At 33.8% G+C, this 12515-nt stretch overlaps 1 protein-coding gene across 1 annotated transcript; it reads left to right on the forward strand.

Moving 5' to 3' along the window:
- Positions 1-2073: 2073 nt before the first annotated feature.
- LOC129901221 (uncharacterized) lies at positions 2074-6991 on the forward strand. The gene is made up of 13 exons (XM_055976347.1): positions 2074-2272; positions 3185-3343; positions 3469-3595; positions 3918-4026; positions 5018-5073; positions 5289-5373; positions 5489-5551; positions 5659-5709; positions 5991-6049; positions 6255-6330; positions 6426-6491; positions 6592-6654; positions 6815-6991. Exons 1-13 carry the CDS (start codon positions 2098-2100, stop codon positions 6878-6880), a joined length of 1155 nt encoding a protein of 384 aa, XP_055832322.1. The 5' UTR covers positions 2074-2097; the 3' UTR covers positions 6881-6991.
- The last annotated feature ends 5524 nt before the right edge of the window (positions 6992-12515 follow it).

Consider the following 12515-nt stretch of genomic DNA (forward strand, 5'->3'; position numbering starts at 1 on the left):
ATCGATTTGGTAATTTCAATTTTAAAGTATTATATCATTATCATATCAAAATAATTCGGTATGGTTCGATATTTCGAAATTTAATTTTGATATTTTGCGATATAATAAATTGATAATCATAAATTGTTCGACTTCGACTTACATATAATTATATAATAAATAATTATGACTTTGAATTTTGAAGAAATATCTCAGTATTATCATACTAACACTTAAACATGTAGAAATATGTAAGAGAAAGTACAAACAATTCTCTTCATTAATTAATTACACAAAAAAGACATTTCAATTAAAATAGAGTAATCAAAGTTCCAACAGCTAAATAAATTTTTGTAATAATACAAGTATATAAATTTATCAATGTTATAAAAATATATATAATTATATACTTTGATTTGTTACTCAGTATGTCAATCTTATTTTTATAAATGTCAAATATTAAGAAAAATCAAAATGCATTAAATAATATAATATTAAAAATTGGGATATCAAAATTTTTGATTTCAATATCTATATTACTATACAATCACTGCTCTAGGTGATAAAAAATTGTGGAATTATTGTGTCTATTTCTGATTCCAAATACAAAAAGATTAGGAAAAGTCTGATCTGACTGTTTTTGTAGAACTCTTATTTTTGTCCTTTTTTTTTTCCATCCATTGCTTATCTGTTCCGTTTATCTAGTCCAACAGCACATCTAAATGCCCTATATAATTATTGCATAAATTGCTTTTCTTATTTCACTTTGAGTAAATAATAATAAATATATTGATTAGTTGGTAACACGTAGTATTGAAAGTCATGTTTGGGATTTTTTAATCTTGCAGAATATAAATCACAAATACTTATACTGATCAGGAATATAATTACTAAATCACAAAAGCTGAGGAAGTGGACTATTTTAGCTCTGATCTTGACAATAATTTCAAAAAATTAATGATAAAGATCGACATTGATCAACTTTCTTCTTTTGCTTGTTACACGTTAGAGATTTTTTTCCGTTTTATATAAAATGTTGAACCAAGTGAATTAGAGAGTGGAGAGGAGTGCAATTTTGTTAAAACTACTACTTATTATTTTCGCTTCTCAAAAGTTAAATTAATTGAATCGCACTTTGATATGAAGAGCATTATAAATATATAATAAATATCTGTTATAATTTTTTACTATCTCAATTTCTATTCTGAAAGTAAATAAATCTAATCCGATTTTATTTAAATCAGCCAAATCAACATCCAACAAGAGAAAAGAGCAAAAGGAATTGTAACAATCTAGGTAATTGGAAAAAAAATATTTTCTTCATTTCAATTTATTTGTGTTTAATTTTCTTTATATAGTTCGTTGTAAACTCTTTAATTCTAATTTTTTACGTTAAGATCATAAGATCAAAGAATATTTTGATACATTTTATATACCACAAAATTCAAAAATCTCGTTTGTTTTTGTTAAATTTTGTGTCAAGCCGGAATAGTATAGACAAATTGAAACAGATGAGATAAATATTAGTACTCCTAATAAACTTGATAAGAAATGCATATATTCTAGATCAATTTCCTCTTTTGAGAATATTATATACTTCCTGCTAAAAAGAATATCCTGATTTGATTTGGCATGAAATTTTCAATTTTATTGTTCTAAATTAAAGTTACATCAAATATACTAAAATGTTTTTTAATTTTGTGGTCTTAAATATGTCACATGAAAAGCTAAAATTAAAGTGCTGCCAATTTTTTTTATCATTTTTTAAAATAGATTAAAAAAAAAGTATGTCATTTGAGTTACTGCCGCCGTTTATCGGGCTTCCATTCAAAGCTTATAACACTTTTCCTTCCGACCTTCCAGCACCGGGCAGGTGTCAGACAAAGAGAGAGTGTAATTTTTTTAATTGTTAAAATTGTGGCAACAAAAAATAAAAAATTCTAGCGGTTTAGTAATTCCAAATATTGAAATGTCCGGTATTGTCCTAAGCTTTCGCGCTACAATTAAACTTTCACCTTCCTCCGTGAAAGGTCACTTTCAAATATATACACATTTTCAAGGAAATGAGGACATATCATTATTTCGTATGAATTTCTGCTCATTTTGAGAAAACAGGGGATGGAAGGAGAAATGGAGGATTTTAGTGTTGAATGTTTGGATGAATTGCAAGAAATTGACTGGGAATACGAGTATGACGCGGCGTGTTTCTATGATTTCTCTACCCCGGAGTCACCTTTTCAGGCTGCACAAGCCCAACGTTGGTTTGAAACTGCAGGCAACTATCCGCCTTCTCGTAAGACATACACAAGCCAATTTCATTTTTTCCATGGTTCATTATTTTGCGTCCGACTTGCCTATATTATATTCTTCTACTTCATCCACGAGATAAACAAATGAAAAAGAATGTATAGTTTGATGATGATCATCATGCTATTGTCCTTTCAGGTTTTAATTTGAAAAAAAAAAAAAAAGAAGATGCATATGATTCTTTCAATACTTTATGGTCATTTAAGTTGAAGAAGGTCAATTCATTAAGATCTTGTGTTATGGATAATCAAAATGCTTCTTTTTAAAAAAAATACTTGGTTACTGGATGAGAATGCTCATATTGAACATTTCATGGTTATATTGAAGTTTTCGAAAATGATCTTCTAAGGAAACACAATAAGTTACAACTCTGCTGAATTGTGTAAATCGTCTCACCTAACAGCTTGCTCTCGAATTTTTGTGAACACTACTACATCGAAAGGTTAAATAATTAAAGAGGGGACTCTTCGCTGTTGTTTTTTATGGTCAAATTGATTTTATTTCTGAGTGGCAGGAGACTTAAATTCACTACCTTTGCTTCCTTATAGTTAGGAAACAACCTATCTACTCCATAAAGGTAAGGTAAGGCCAGTGTACCCTATCCAGACACCACTTGTGGGATGCACGGGGTATGTTGTTGTTATTGCTTCCCTTATACCTGCTAAATCTTAGAGGTTATATTAGAGAGGGAATACTTGTTCTTTTCTAAAGCAATAAGCATCTTTCATTCTTTAACTTATTGTTGTTTCAGTATTCGAGCATTTTTTATTCGGTCATGCTCTTCCCTTTAACCGGTTTCTTTCTTGATGCGCTACGTGGAGTTTTTGTTTGGTGGTACTGTTTTATAACTGTCCTCACTGTTTCTTTTTTCTTCTCTGTTGCTTTTGGAACTTCTTAGCACTCATCGTAAAGTTAAATCTGGTGAAAGACACCGCAGCAGAAGAATGTTCACGGGGTCACTCCAGGTTACGAGAAGAGCAAACAGCAAAAGCAAGCAGCAACTCCCCAAATATTCACACCAGTTCTGCTGTTTCACCCTATAAACCGAAAACTGAAGGTTAGGTTACTAGCAACACTCCTTGGGAATGAATTTCTAATCATATGTTTGCTAAGTTTTTTCAGGTTTCCATTTATTTTGTTAATGGCGTGTAACTTAAACTTGTATTGTTTCTACACCTTCAGAAACATTATCCATTGGTCGAATGGCTCATGAAAGTCCTAAAGCTAAGATAAACTCAGAGACCAGATCTTTCAAAGTTAGATATTCAACTTTAATGAACCCCACTGCTAGTCATTTGGCTAAACTAAGGTATGTCAAAAGATATTCTAACTTCTTTTGAAAGTTTTTATTCATTTCAAGGGTGATATGTTGCGTAAGTGACTTTTTAAAGTTTTTTCTACCAATCATTCTTGCCAAATGATTTCTGGTCTCTAACTACTTCAATCAAAAACATCAAGCAGAAAATTACTTGGAAATTCCTCTTCAGTCTTGTGTATGTTTTTTGTGCAGTTCCAGTTTGTTCAATTTCTTAGTCCTATTCACTTGTAGGTTATTGCTAAAACCATATTTAGCTTGAATCAATCCACTTGTATTTAGTTTTTTGCTATATTTCTCATTGTTCAATTGTTAGGTCCCAGAAACCACCAAGCAAGGCTGATGAGAGAAGCTCATGGAATTCTTCAGGATCTTATAATGCAGCTACTAAAAGACAAAAGCTAGAGAGTGGTTATCTGCGTAAGGTGTGTGCATTTAGTTACTTCTTGTTGATACTATTTCTGTTAAATTGTGCTTGAAACTGCTCTGTGGATTCTAATGCTATCCTAAAAAAGAAGGGAAAGAATTCTGATTTAGTCTATGTACTGAATTCTCTGTCAATTTTATGTTCCGTCTGCCTTAACTCCGTCCATAGGATTAATATTTTTTTCCTGTCTATTCAGAGTTTAGATTGGAACCTTTTACGTCGTACTTCCTTTGTTAGCTAGATCGTTGTGGCAATTCCTTAAGAATTCTGATCTGATGACTTGAAAAGGTATTTCCAAGGAACTACATTAGTTGGTTCACTTGCACTTGGTCTACTTGAGGAAAGTCCCAGTCAGATGTAGTTATGTTCAGATACCAATGCAGCTCAAAGCTTGAAACTCCTTGGATGTACACTATCTTCACATTTCTTCTTAACTGACTAAAGTAAGGTTCTATGACATATTTATGAGAAGAAAAAAGTTGCTGAGACACAGTTTCTTGAGCTATAACTATTAATTTGAAATCTCAAAAAAAAAAAAAGTATAGCTGCAGCGTGGACTTCCCTTTTGTTAAAACATGAAATAACATATACAACTATAATGTAAGAACTTGTTACATTTTCAGAATCTGATGGTGGTTTAGTTGAGTTACTTTTTTATCTGGTGTAAATGGTCAAGCCCGGTGAAGGTGTTAGGCAGTCAGAATGAGGGAGTTGTATATTTATTTTCTTCACATTTATGCTTGTGACAAAATTCAACAGTTTGTGTTGGTCTGCTTTCGCTAACAGTAGAAAATCTTATCATTTCTAATATATGTAATGTTTTCTATTCCACAACATATCCAAAAAATAGTATAACGTGAATGATTAAAGTCATTATTTCACATTATTGAAAGTTATTATACTTAACACCTTATGAATCTTCCTTTGCTTTTTATAGCATATTTTATTCTGGTTTCAAGTTTATCTAACTTGACACGCTCTAATTTAAGGTCACTGTTCCTAGAGATCCTCAACTGGAAACCATGCAGAGGGCGCTAAGACGAAGGTATGTAGTTGAGAAGTATAGTGTCCCACATAGGGTATAAAAGTGCATCCAAAGAGGTTTATAAGTTAATTGTCTCGGCTACTTTACTCAATCTTTAAGGATTTTGGTTCCATAGATTCTCAGATTGTTTCACAAACTTAAATTTGATAGATTTCTTGATTTGTTTATTCCTATATTGACAGTTGAATAATCAACTTTTGGTTTGTTACTAAAAGTATCAGGTCCAAGAATGACTCAGAGTCAAGTGACAATGCAAAAGCTAAAGGCCAACTTTCGAAAGTACAACCCTTGAACACAAAAGTTGGTAGTTTGAAATAATGCTCTCTTCCTGAACTCTATAAAATTATTTAAGCAACATTAGCATATAATTTACTCAAATCTTTAACCTGAGACTTGTTCTTTGTGCTTTCTCTAGATTCTCAAAGCTCCTGTATTACCTCCTCATCCGAAGACCGCATTGAGATCTACAGAGTTTCATGTAATTAGACATAGCTCTATTCTCCACTGCAATTCTCCTCATTACTGCTAAATCAATGAGGAATTTGCATTACTTCCCAATCTCAATCTGCTTCTTAATGTTTTTAGGTTTTTAAGTTGAAGACTACGGAAAGGGCCTCGAGAAATTCATCTGCTAATGTAGGTCACTGTTGCTTGGTGTAGTTGGAAAGGACTTGTATAACTGTCCTTCCACAGCATTCTTATATAGTATAGCAAATTTTGAAACAGAAATTTTAAATGCTATATAAATTTTTTTTACTCTACAACTATTAGCTAGTCTCATTCAGTTCCGCACGTACAGATTTGCCTGTACATGTAGAGGGTTTTAAGGAAATATTTCGAAATCAACAACCAAGTGATGAATTCTGAAAGCTATATAATTTGATAGAAGCTAATATCTCTATGTTGGGTTATTGCAGTTGTCAAACAGCCAAAACGCTGAGTCTGCGACACATAGCACTTCTGTGGCTTTTAAAAGGTTGGATTGATAGGTTTCTGACCTCATCCAATATTTGAATGTGAAGAATTTAGCTTATAAGTTGTTTGTATTTTTTACCAATTAAACTGGACTAACTATTCTGAAGGCTCACATCATCTCTTCAAAGTTGATCCTCCAGGGCTCTAAAGTATTATTCCCTATGTTGCAGTTCTTTCTCCTTACATGGTTTGCATTGTTTTCTCAGACCAAACAATCAGAATGCTGTGAAGCAGGGGAATTCTGTAACATCGATCAAATCAAAAGCTTTAAGATACAATAAGGTACCATCAATCTAACCATGTGAACCGTCTTTTGTATTTTCTTTTAGAGTTTATGATATATGCTAATTGTGAAACAATATCATGTCTTTATACAGATCTTCCCTAGTAGTGAAGATACCAGAATATGTGAAAATATTAGAGAAAGAAGTACAACCTCAATGGTAATGCACTATCACTTTGTGTAATTTTATAGATCTTCCATCAAATATATTTTCTTTCTCTGCTGTGTTACATGAGGTTCTTGTGTCCTAACTTCCGCAGGATTGTAATTCTACAGACGATTCAAGGGTTCCAATGCATCCGCCAGTAGAACTGTTTAATAAAGTATGTGCTTCAACATGAAAGTTTAGTAATATCGGATTGCTTTTAACTGTCGATATATGATCTAAACCATGGATTGAATGCATTATATAGCTTTATGTTCAACTTACTGTTATGTCTTCCAGCCAACTAATTCCAATCGTCTTTTTGTTTTTGATCCCAGCTATCCCTTAGATCTGAAAGAGAAACTAGTGTAGCATCTGATCAGCCAAAAATCTATGCATCTTGAAAGGTGCATTTGAAGATTTTTAAAGAAGAATATATTGTTGTACCTGCTGCTATCTGTTCAGAAATGTATTCGGAAGCCAAAACAGTGTGCGCCACGAGGGGCACCGCACACCAAGGATTGGATACTAGTCTAGCATGAAAAGGTACCTGTTTCTTCAATTTCATCATGAATACGAAAACAATAAGATAGTAAGATAACATTAATTGTTGATACTCCCTCCGTTTCAATTTGTTTGTCTGGTTTTGACTAGGCATGTAGTTTAAGAAAGTCAAGAAGACTCTTGAATCTTGTGATCCTAAACTAAAGAAGACTTTTGAATCTTAAACATGTCATGTGGAAAGTTTAGAATTAACAAGTTGCCAAAAAAAGGAAAGAGATGTTCTTTTTTAATGGACTAAAAAGAAAAGTAGGACAAATAAATTGAAACGGCGGGGGAGTAGTATTGAAAATAGTCATTGTATGTCTATCTTATTGTTTGCCTGGTCTTCTCTTTAACCTTTGTACTGATCTCTCAGGAACTTGGGGTACTATAAGAAAAATGTGTGATCAAGAAGTTCATTTCTTAGGTCCATCTGGTTATTGTCTGGGAGTGGTTGTATTTCTTCAAATTGTTGCTTTGAAGTAGAAAGTATGAACAACTTTTAAAAATTACAGAACCTAATTTATTGTCTCTCGGAAACAGCCGTCCTACCTTGGTAGGAGTAAGGTCTGCGTACACTTTACCCTCCCCAGACCTCACGTTGTGGGATTTCACTGGGTTGTTGTTGTTGTTGTTGTTGTTGGAATGAGACGAGTCTAAATGGAGCGAAATGTAAAGTGATGATTCATAATAGACTCCAACTATTGAGTTATAGGGTTTGCCAAGTTGTCAAGTTGTTATTTCTGTTTCAAGTTGTTATTTCTGTTAGAAGAGACATGTGATTGTCACGTGACTTAGTTAGAAGAGAGTTTGGTGAAAGTTCTCTTTAAATAGAGGCAATTATGTACTGCACAAAGCATTAGAGAATAATGTGATTTACAATTCTGACAGAATGTAACTCTGCTTCTTGTTCGATGAAATTCTCAATTCTCTTTTCTTAGTTGTAGATAGTACAAAAATTATCATGGTATCAGAGCAGTGTGTTATGATCGAGAGTCAGTAGTAGGTTGAAAATGTCATTGATAGATCATTGAAGCTTCAACAATGGTGGACAATTAAAGAGCAAAAGCAAAAGTTGATCCGCAAACAGATCACAATCATGCTCTTCACTTACAAGCATCTGATACTCATGGTGTTGCCTTGATTCCTATAAAGCTCACAGGTCCAGAGAATTATGGAGTGTGGAGCAGATCGATGCTCTAGCACTACTAGTCAAAAACAAATTGGGATTTGTTGGCGGCACATGTGCTAAGAGCTCGTACAAGGGAGATTTGGCAATTAAATAGGAGAGATGTGATGTAGTTGTATTATCATGGATTAATGCAGCAGTAGCACCAAAATTAATAACTAGCATCGTGTATGCATCGAGCTCAAAGAAGATCTGGAGTGATTTCAAGGAGAGATTTGATAAATCAAATCTGACTAGGATTTTTCATCTGTGGAAGTAGATTAGTGTGATGAATCAAAGAACAAATATTTTAACAACATACTACTCCAAAATGAGAGACCTATGGGATGAAATGGATGTATCGGTACCTTCTCCCTAGTGTGACTGTGTGGAGTCAAGCTCTCATGTTGAACATGTTAAACAACATAGGCTATTGCAATTTTTGGTCGGGTTGAATGAAAATTATGCACAAGTGAGGAGTTCTATTTTGCTTGGCTCAACCGTTCCAAGTGTGAATCAGGCATATGCAATGGCAATTCAAGAGGAAATTCAGAGGAAGCTCGGTCTGGTGGAAGGAGGAAAGGAGCCTTTGACAATGTTAGATGGAAGGAATCCAAGATACAACAATCAGACACACAATTTCCAGAATCGGACTCAAAATTCCAAGTAGGAAGGTTCAAGATCAAAGTTCACAAGGGAGGAAATTCGGTGTGATCTGAATGCTGTGAATACAAAGGCCATACGAAAGAGAATTGCTACAGGATTGCAGTTTTCCTGCTGATTTCAAAAGTAAGAGGAAAATGTCCACAAATGAAGGTAGCATGCCTCATGCTAACATCTCAACAACTGATTCACCTAATTCAGGAAGAATTCAAGAGTCGGGATCTCAGTTTCATTTTCCAGGAGGCTACTTCACAAAAGAACAATATGATCAGGTGCTCAATATGATGGTTCTTCCACCTATAGAAAGTTGTAAGGCTATGTTGCAGTAGGTATTCATGTTTTAAATGATATTGTTAGTGGTGATGAAGTTAAGTGGATCATTGAATCTAAAGCCACACACCACATAACATATTGTGAAAAAATTCTGAATGAATGTAACCAATTAGCAGTTCACATCTTAATTAAGTACAAGTGCCAACAGAAAATAAAATTCACATAGAACATATTGGAAATGCAGTGAATTTGGGGAGTTGCAAGCTGATTTTTTTTTCATGTACCAGACTTCATATTCAATTTATTATTGATTTTTAAACTGACTATGGATCTGAATTGTATGATGTCCTTTTATCCCGACTTATGTGTACTGCAGGCTCTCTTTACCGGAGAGGTGATTGGGATTGATAAGGAAGAAGAAGGTCCTTACATTCTAAAGCAAGAAGTAATACCAGTGGTTGGAACAGTTGTTAAAGACAAGAAGTTATCAGAATTGAGATTGTGGCACCTTAGATTGGGACATCCTTCTATGGAAGTGATGAAGCATATTTCTATTTTGAAGAATAATGTAGATGAAACAGTGCAAAAAGATTGTATGATTTGTCCTTTTGCCAAACAATGTAGACTCAAATTGCTTCTAGTATCACTAAATCCACTAGTTTATTTCAACTTGTACATTTGGATGTTTTGGGAACTCACAAGCATCCCACTTATGATAGAAAGCGCTATCTCATGACTGTAGTTGATGATTACATGAGGTTCACATGGATCTCCTTATTGCAGTCTAAAAAACGAAGTAGTAGTTGTATTGAAAAGTTTCATTTTTATGATTTGTAATCAGCTTGATTGTACAATAAAAGTTTTGAGATCTGATAATGGTACTGGGTTTTTGAATAGTCAAGTGAATGATTTAATGTCATTTTTAGGCATTGTGCATCAAAGTAGTTGTCCCTACACACCACAACAAAATGATGTTGTTGAAATAAAACAGACATATTCTAGAAATATGAAGAGCATTAAAACTGCAATCTCATATTCATAGTAGATTGTGGGGTGATTGTGTACAAACAATAGTCTATCTTATTAACAGGCTGCCTACTGCGGTGTTGGATGGACAATCTCCTTATGAGATGTTGTTTGGAAAGTATCCTAGATTGGAGCACAAAAAGGTTTTTGGCTGCTTATGTTTTGCCAGTGCATTACCAAGAGGTGACAAGTTTGAGGCTAGAGCAAAGAGAGTTGTATTATTGGAATTTTCTGCCACACAAAAAGGGTATAGGTTGTATGATTTGGACAACAAAAATGTGCTCATCATTCGAGATGTAGTTTTCAGAGAAGAGGTGTTTCTTTTCAAGATTATGCAATCACATGAAGGGTCTTACCCTTGGCTCTCACTTTTTATAAATGATGTAGATATACATGACCAGGATTTATCTGTAATTCAACCAGTGTCACAACTAAGAGACATGAATCATCTTTCATATTCCACAACTCATGAACCTATTCTACATGTCCCAAGTTCAGTTCATGATGGTGACTTAGAAGTGTCTCATGTGATAGTGAATGAAGAAGAGGAACCGGTACTTGTAGATGATCCAATCCATCCAAATGAGTTCCAACAGGACAATGTTGGTCCAAGAGAGACTAGTAGAACCAACAAACCTTCTGTATGGATCAAGGATTATATTGTGCCTAAGAAATCTCATCCTCACTGTCACACCCCGAGAGGGTACCCTAAGTGTGGCCGGCACTCGGAGACCATTATTAGCCTCAAGTGAACCACTTGGTCTGATCACTCATTCAATCACTCAGTGGAAGAATTAGATATACAAAATAAGACACACAAGTGGGATAACAGCTCAACAACTCAATAAAGGAACCGTTTTTAAGTAAGCAATTATAAAATTCAACTCAATCTCATAAATAATAGTATTTGCAAAAACAGACTCAAAATGGACATCAACTCCAATCTACTCAGTCTATGTCTATGAAGCCTCTATCAACTATCAAGAAGGTGTCGAGACAAGTCCACGACTACCTTAAAAGAAACAACTCATGAGCAATGAATGAAATAATTATGATTCCTCCGAAAGCAAGGAGGTCTCAACACTATCAGGAAGGAAATGGATCTTCAACGATACTTCTGTCGAGAATCTCTAATACATATGTCTGCATCATAAAATGATGCAGGCCAAATGGCATTAGTACATGGAATGTATGAGTATGTAATATAGCTAAAAGAAAACTTACTCAAAGATACTCAACTCAACTCAAGGGACTCAACTCTGAAAATAACCCAACTCAATAAAGATGCAAGTTCAAAAATATGCAATGTCTTTCAATCCACTCCATCATAGTTTTGCAAATTGACTCAATTGTATGCAATCTCAATCAAACCAAATCATCCATTTTGTATTATTATTAGGGAGTTTCTCTAACCCACAACTTCACCATATGAGCGAGTGATATACAACAAAGCAGTGTCGTTGCCACACCCGTCTAATACTTTGCCAGGGTAAGGGACGAATCACTATCATTGGATCTACAATCAATCAAAGTCCATTGTTTTGGGACTTAAGAGGTTTAATCCTTCATCCTACGCTGGCTACGTAGTTTATTGGGTTGGAGTTATATATACTCTTACCAAAATCAGGTGCTCAATACTACTCTCAAAATATATGATGCTCATAGCTATCTTGTAAAATATTCAAATCATCTCATCTGGTCTCATTGGACCCTTTTCAAAACTCAATCTCATCTCAAATCATCATGCTTTTTCATTTAAAAACATGCTTTCACACTCAATCAGATTCCTCAAAACTCTATCTCAAACAATCATTTATACTCAAAATACTCATATTTAAGTAATAATAATTTTAGAGACTTCTTAGACTCAACTCATATGAAAACTCAAACTCATGTAAAATCAATGATCATGTTCAAATCGTCAAGTTTTTTCAGTAAAATATGCTTTCAATATCATTCACATCTCGTCAAAACTCTTTCTCAATTTCAATCAATAATGCTGGACTCTCATACTCGTTTAGACTCAATAAAATACATACATATAATATTAGTTCAAATCACTCTCTTCATCAACACATAAAAGCCATCATCTTTACTTAAAAATATATATGTAAAAATCATGAGTATCAAATTAATTAGGGTTCACAGGAAAATAGCCATGAACAACGATTCCAATCAAGTGGAGATAGAAAACAACAATAATCTCAATAGATAATTATATGAAACTCAATAGAAGAAGAATAACTCATTCGGAATTCAAGAAACTAGGTTAGACTCAACTCATTCTCAACAATCGATAGAATTAGATATAGGGTGTGTGGACGAACTCAATCCAATGCTATAAATAGCCTTACATACTTGGAAGA

Source organism: Solanum dulcamara, chromosome 8 (assembly GCF_947179165.1).
Source record: "Solanum dulcamara chromosome 8, daSolDulc1.2, whole genome shotgun sequence".
Lineage (NCBI taxonomy): Eukaryota > Viridiplantae > Streptophyta > Magnoliopsida > Solanales > Solanaceae > Solanum > Solanum dulcamara.

What these genes read in the sequence shown, in the direction of transcription:
- LOC129901221 (XM_055976347.1), top strand. Translation starts at nt 2,098, where the DNA reads ATGGAAGGAGAAATGGAGGATTTTAGTGTTGAATGTTTGGATGAATTG. An exon ending in ACTTCTGTGGCTTTTAAAAG is followed by an intron (nt 6,050 to 6,254) that starts GTTGGATTGATA and finishes TTGTTTTCTCAG; the next exon opens with ACCAAACAATCAGAATGCTG. An exon ending in AAAGAAGTACAACCTCAATG is followed by an intron (nt 6,492 to 6,591) that starts GTAATGCACTAT and finishes TAACTTCCGCAG; the next exon opens with GATTGTAATTCTACAGACGA.